Here is a 7,205-nt window from a genome sequence, read left to right as displayed (position 1 = left end):
TAAAGATTTAAATACTGAAGCCGAATGATTTTAATGACATTCAGATCCGTTAACAGTTCTTGAACATCTACATAATAGTTTCCCATAGTTTCTCTTTGTTCTCTTAATAGTTTCTCTTTGTAATGAAACGGTCAAAAACAATCACGATGCAGGACCGGTACTAGGATGCGATCTTTGGTGGGGCACTTGAACGTTGATCGTTTCGCTGTCAGTCAGGGCGGTGGCATCAAGAGCTTCTGGAGGAAGAGGAGGGGCTCGAGGCAAATCTAGGGGGGCAATGCCCCCCCAGCCCTGGCCATAGACATTCATGCAGTGAATACAATAATGTGTCTTACATACAACAAGAGTGGAAGAGAGGGAGACAGTAATAACAAGACCATACATTTTGTTGACCTGAAATGAATTTAATCACTGTTGACAGCGCAGTGTCCTTTTTTAATTAGGCTGACACTGAAACAGGAAAATAAAATCATGTGTCACATTGTCATGTCATAGTTCATCAAGAGGTTACTTAACAGGAGCTTGGCACATACAGAAACACGCACAGCAGAGTCACGTGACCTGTGCTGTGACTGTCTAACACTCAATCTCAGACAAACAGATGCACACATATCATCACAGTTCACGCAGAGTCTAACTGCAGACTTTAAAGCATTAAAATCTGGTGTTTGAGGAGGGATGTTTGTGTGTTAAACTGGACAAAAGGGGACAACTTCAGGTTAGTCCATTTAAGCCTCTTTTTTTAACATAAAAAAATTATTTAAACTTAATATCAAATAAAATATAATAATAATTTCAAAAACAACAACAACAACATTTATCTACGGAAACATCATGTGCAAGAATGTACATTTTGGTTCTAAGGCAATAATGTTTACTCCACAACACTAGTGCTGTCAGTGCTGTGAGACGTTTTTCAATGTTCTTTCTGTTAATAAGCAACATTATTTCAGTGTTGCCTCTCCATTGCACCAACACATTCACTGAATGATTGGGGCATTTTTTATTTATTTTTTTGAGACACTGAATAGCACCATAAGAATTCCCTTCAACAGCGATTGTTTTGCCATCTGTGTTGTTTTCCAAGCAGGGAAAGGTTCCGACACAGAGAAATCGTACTGGGAATGTAGCATCAGAGAACATTCCCTTGCAATAAGTCTGTGAAGTTTCCATTTTGAGTGAGTCTTTTTACTCCAGTGCTGCTCCATTGGTACTGCTCATGGGTTCATTTGAAGTAAAATTCATTAACATAATTGGAGAATTTAATTAAAGCACACAGTTCCATACCATCTTATTTATAATCTGTTATAAGTGCATTTAAAGCGCACATGGTTAAGGTGGTTGTAGTCAGTTGTCACAGCTGTAACAGACATACAGTATTATGCAAAGCTTTATGCCATCATTTCCTGTTTACAGGATGTTTTATGTTCATATTTTTTTATCCAGGAGCTGTTACTGCAAATAAGAGGAAAAAACATTGGCTTCACCAATGGAAAAATGAAGTATATACCTTTCGCATACACAAAACAAATAATACAGAAATCAAACATCCATCCTTCTTAACATGGTTATTCAACATGAGTAGAGCACATGATATTATCTTAAAGTGCAAACTCACTTTGAATTGCTTATGTCTGTCACAGCAGACATAAACAATAGGCTACATACAGTATACAGTATGAAAGGAAGCTTATTGTGAAATAGGGCTACACATCACTGATTAGTGTCCATTTTAATTCTTGAATGCCTTGAACTTTTGCACTTTTGATGGAAAGAAAATAGTTTTTGCCATACAGAACAACTGTAAAATTATAGCCAAATAATAATAATAAAAAAACACTTGAATGAGTTCTGATCAACAGGCTGGTATTTGAAGGCCTCAGTCATCTTTCTCTCAATCTCTCTCTCTCACTCAAACACACACACACACACACATGTTGGTGCAGCTATCATTATGAGGACTCTCCATAGACATAATGATTTTTATACTGTACAAACTATAGATTCTATCCCCTAAACCTAACCCTCACAGAAAACTTTTTGCATTTTTACATTTTCAATAAAACATCATTTAGTATGTTTTTTAAGTGATTTGAATTATGGGAACACTAGAAATGTCTTCATAAACCACATTTATAGCATAATACCCTTGTAATTACCAGTTTGTAACCTAAAAAAAAAGTCCTCATAAACCACTAAAACTTGCCCACACACACACACACACACACACAAACACACACACACATTAGTTGAGGTACAGTGTGGTGCAGCATCAGCAGCCAGACTATCCATGTTTTTTAGAACGTCACAACACATGCAAACACGCACACATTAGTTCTATAGCTTAATTTTCCATCGCATCTATATATCACTTTTTTTTGTCTGAAGAACAGGGAGCCAACAAAACCAGTTCTTGTATGTGAGTGTATATGTGTGTATTTCGGGGGGATGTTGTTTCATAGATCATAGGAGGGATTTAATGTACTGGTCCAGTAAGAGAGTGCAGGTCACCATGGTCCTATGCAGAGTATCTCTGTGCTCCAGTGGGCAAAGCTACCCCATAAATAAGAGCAGCTGATTGGTGTTTAGAGTCAAAATGACAGCACTTCCATTGAGCTGAGCATAAGTTACAAAGAGGCAAATCCAATGCAGGAATTACATCATGGGAGGGTCTTTGATTGACAGAAATCAATCGATAGTTTTATTAGTTTTCTGGAGTCCGTTTTCTCCTTTGTGTTGTAACACATCATTCCTTTGTCGTCAGTCCCTTTCGAGTCTCTCTCATCTTTGGGGAAGCTGTTACTTGCGTGTATGTAATGCCTCCTGGAACTTTGTACTAGTGTAGCGAATATGGAAGCCTTTCTTACTGATTGTGTCATCAGTGTGGAAATGGATCAACACGGCATCGCCAGCAGAGTAAAGCTCCTCATGAGGCTAAACACAGAGAGAAGGGTCAGCAGAAGAAATACAAGGTGCTCAAGGCTATTTGAAAACAAAAAGTGTTTTCTCTCTTTGACAGAAACAGAGGCAACTACTCTCTACACACACACAAACACACTGCTCTTACCCCAGATCCACAAAAGCGTCCGAGTTTGTGCGCTCCGGTGTCGTAGCCATCGTAAAGTTCGATGTAGTCATACCCGCAGTCGGCTTCCTCCTCTACCTCAAAGGTAGTGAAGGTGAGCTCTATGCCATAACCTGACTCTGCCATTATGAGCCACTCACAGTCGGTGTGGCCGGGATAGTTATTATCCCCAAACTGAGCATGAGAATACAGGTTCTTCTGCCGTGCTTCTGCTTTCAGCCTGCTGCCACACTCTAAACAGAAATACACACACACACACACACACACACACACTGTTATTACTGGTCATCACTGATTTAAAAAAAATCACTGTTCACCCATGGACTGACAACAGATTATAAAAATCGCACTGCACACTTGACCCTTCACTATCACACAGAATTTGTTTTACTTTTCCGAATCTTAAAATAAATCTTGAGAAGTGCGATGCTCCGCTTAAACAATGTGTGAGCCTTTGTTTCCAAATAAACGTGTAACATCAGTAAGGACACTTACATTTGCTTGCATCACTAATAATTAATGTTAATTTATTTACTTCTTTGCTCAGGTATTGAATCAAGTCCCAGTAGTGCTGATAGAGTTTACAGTATTATATTGAGTATGTTGTATATAGTTCACTTACACTAATGTTATCAGTTGTACTCCCTATAAAATAGGGCTTTTCTCTTTTCAGATGATTGTGATAAGCATTTACCTCAATTCAGATCTGCAGTCTCTGCAATTGTTTTATCGCTTTACTGTGTAAATTAACATTTTCTTTAAAGAAAAACAGCAGATGAAAATGCTTAGCAACGTCACTATGCACTCTAACCCTTGTTAAAATAAACTAATTTCACGGGTTTGTCTGCACATAGTCCTGCAGTGTGTAAAGGTAAGCATATGTGGTGTGCTGCCCAAAGGCAAGGGGCTCAAGCGCTGGACTGGACTTAAGCACTGAGATCCCCCCCTGGACTGTCAGACTATAGTGGGAAATGGAAAGACAATTTTAAATAATTGGTATAGGCGTTTATGAAATACAAGGTGGAGATGGGGAGGTGGAGGGATGCCGGAAGAATCTTCGCAGGTGCGAGGGAAGCAGCTGCTTATATATCCTTGGGATATGATTAGCAGGGCTAGACGAACAAACTCCTCCAGAACTTAAGTTTAGAACTTCATTTAAATTTTAATGGTGTATTACAGAAAAACTTGTTTTACAATGAAATCCCTTATTCATTCTTTTGGGATGTTCTGTAAATCTTGTCTAATGCTGTTTTCCATTTAACTTAGAAAGTCAGAATTTCCATATTCCTACTCGGAAATGTGCAAGGCAAGGCCACAACAATAAAACTTGTTTATCAAACGCATGCAGAGTCATTAAATTATACTTTTTTTTGATAATCTTACACCTGGACAATTTTTTAGCATTGCATAGAACTGTTTATCCTCCGCAATTTGGTTGCAAGGAGACATCTCTGTCAACATCTGATCACTTGCTAGGTTGACAGGAGTGTTGCAATTTTGTTTCCTTATACTGTATGTCACATTCCGAGCATCGGTCAATGGAACATCTGACTTTAAATGGAACACAGCATATGTGAACAACATTAAACAAGATGGGCAAAGCTTAGCAAAGGGTCAATTTTAGGGCTTGGAAATTTAACGCGTACATTTTTTGTGATTAATATTTTTTGTTTAATGAGTTAAACGAAATGTACGCAATTAATTCAGAATCTGTTTTTTTTTCTTCCTGAAAATTCACAAATCATTTCCTGTGGCAAAAATTGGTATAAATAAATTTCTAGGAGGTACACACTCAATTTGGTTGCACATCCTAGAACAGCAACTTATTATTTATTACATGCGACACATGTCCCGGGAACAGATTTACTACAGAGAATGGAAACTTCACCTGCAAGCAGTAAACTGGGCATGCAAGAGAGACAGGTAATCTGTCGTATCTCTTCGCATAGCCCGAAAACGCTCATCCACTTTTATCTAAACCAGTGTCAAAAGCCACTCGAGAGACCCAGTGTGTGCCCAATAGAGACTGAAGGACCTGGCAATTCCGCAAGATGCAGTCAGTTATACTTGTAAAAACTGAACGGCAGCCAGATAAAATAATAGTTTTAAGAGTTTAAATTTCAGCAAATTAAACTTCAGCATTCAATCTGTATGTAAAGTGTCTAACAATGCATTGGCAATGTATACTTAAGGTTCTCTTGCCAATAAAGTTTGATATTTTTTATTATTATAAAAAATTAAAACGTAAAAGTTTAGTAAGTGTAAAGTTAACGGTACACTGTAAAATGGCAGAAGATTTTGCCCAACTTTTCATCACAGCATGTCCACTGATTGTATGGCATATAATGTATACATATACTTGTATCAAAGATTTATACTTTAAAAATTTGCTATAATTAGATCTTATAAGTCTTTCTTGACTTAATTTGAACATGTAAATATTAAAATAATTAAAATAAATGCTGACTAACCAAGTTCTTTCAGACAAAGTATAAAGTCAATATATTTATGATTATGTTTTTTTTATTTTTGTTGTAATGTGTTATGTACCATGATTAATCGTGATTAATAACAGAAAACTGTGCAATTAATTTGTTAAAAGTTTTTATTTGAGGATAAGAAATATCCTTTATTATGGCTCTAATCAACATATAATGAAGTAATGATCCACTAGAGGGCTCTGTTACACTGTAAGCATGCTATTAGAACAGAAGAATCACATCTGATCCTCAATATCAAAATATCCCAAAATATCCGACACATAGAAGACCTGGTAGTTACCAGTGGAATGAGTGGCCTGAAAGCCTTTCCGCTGCACTGAGGCATCAGAGATGAAATGCAGGTACATCTTGTTGCCCGTGGAGATGAGCGGTTCTGGAATCTTACTGCCACACAGACGGCTCAGGATGGGCTCCTTGTCTGAGTCACCATCAAAGGCCTCCAGGTGATCATATGCACATTCCTGGTGCTGTTCGATCTCAAACTCATTAAAAGACTGCAAACACAGAAAGAGACAGGAAAACAGAAAGAGTGAACACAAGAGGAAATATTTTCCCTGCTGTCATTGATTGACACTGCATAACAGTACAAAGCTAACAAATACACCTTTCAGCTTTCTCTTTAATTTGACATCTGGCATATTTAACATATTTGACAAACAAAACTTGTTTGGCTCTGGTCTGGGAAGTTTTTCTCAGGGGTTGTGACTGTCTTCTCTGTGTCAGTGACATAACAGATGCAATGTGATTCCTGATCCAGCTGCTGAGAGAGAAAGACAGTATATTTGCCATCTTCTGGCAAATTCGTCGTAATCCATCGCTCACTAGTTTTTTCTTCATTTGGAAAGTTGTGGAAATGTAATAGTGCTATTTTTCTTTTGATGTTGTAGCAACTGGGTGATCAAAAATTGCTGTGATCTCCGATTCACCACTATCAAAGTTTACCTGTAATTGTTTATTTCTGCGTTCCAAAACCCGGAAGTGTGAAAAGGGTCCAAATGGCAACAGTAAGAATTGAAGTCCAGCCTTTACACGCAACAATGAAGTATACCTAGGCCTTTATAGATCCTTATGGGCTGGGTTGAGCAGAGGCTGGGTTTTATAGGCTGGGCAGAGCATATCAAAACTTTAAAATGGGTTGTGTTGGGCCATGTACAAAACCCTGAACAATTCCCACTGAGTAAACTGTTTATGTCAGTCATCGTACCTTTAGCACGAAACATTACCATTACTTTAAAAAGCCACCTGTTTCACAGCTACACAGAGAGAGAGAGAAATAAAAGGAAGATCAAGATGATAAATGGTTTATGATGTGATGTGGAAATAGCTCTAATGCACCCTAAAACAATACACTCACAAAAACACTTCTTCCTCATCTAATTTTTGTGACTTCACTTGCTGTCCCTGCCTGAAGTCTCAAGGCAGATAGATGCAAGTAATTGAGAATCACCAAATGTTCAGAGCAGTGGGGGACAGCAAGGTCATAGTTGAGGATTTAGATATTGTAATGACTGCAAGAAGGAGTCAAGAGAAAGAGGATCTAAATGCAGGCTTATATTTAATAACAAAAAAAAAGTTCAGATAAAAAAACAAGAAAAACACAGTAACAAAACAAAACCAAA

General features: G+C 37.7%; 1 protein-coding gene across 2 annotated transcripts in view; it reads right to left on the bottom strand.

Moving 5' to 3' along the window:
- Positions 1-385: 385 nt before the first annotated feature.
- The window catches only part of LOC127444491 (dorsal-ventral patterning tolloid-like protein 1), a 61,966-nt gene continuing 55,146 nt past the window's right edge, over positions 386-7,205 (bottom strand). For both annotated transcript variants that reach the window (XM_051703862.1, XM_051703863.1), the window contains 3 exons: positions 5,867-6,080; positions 3,068-3,318; positions 386-2,934 (listed from right to left, as the gene is read on the bottom strand). In XM_051703862.1, the coding sequence (XP_051559822.1) occupies positions 2,800-2,934; positions 3,068-3,318; positions 5,867-6,080 (600 nt within the window). In that variant the 3' untranslated portion in view covers positions 386-2,799. The remainder of the gene's footprint in view (positions 2,935-3,067; positions 3,319-5,866; positions 6,081-7,205) is intronic.

This window comes from Myxocyprinus asiaticus, chromosome 8, assembly GCF_019703515.2.
Source record: "Myxocyprinus asiaticus isolate MX2 ecotype Aquarium Trade chromosome 8, UBuf_Myxa_2, whole genome shotgun sequence".
In the NCBI taxonomy this organism is placed as follows: Eukaryota; Metazoa; Chordata; class Actinopteri; order Cypriniformes; family Catostomidae; genus Myxocyprinus; species Myxocyprinus asiaticus.
The sequence above is the reverse complement of the archived record's forward strand: the minus strand, read 5'-3'. Positions and strand labels throughout refer to the sequence as shown.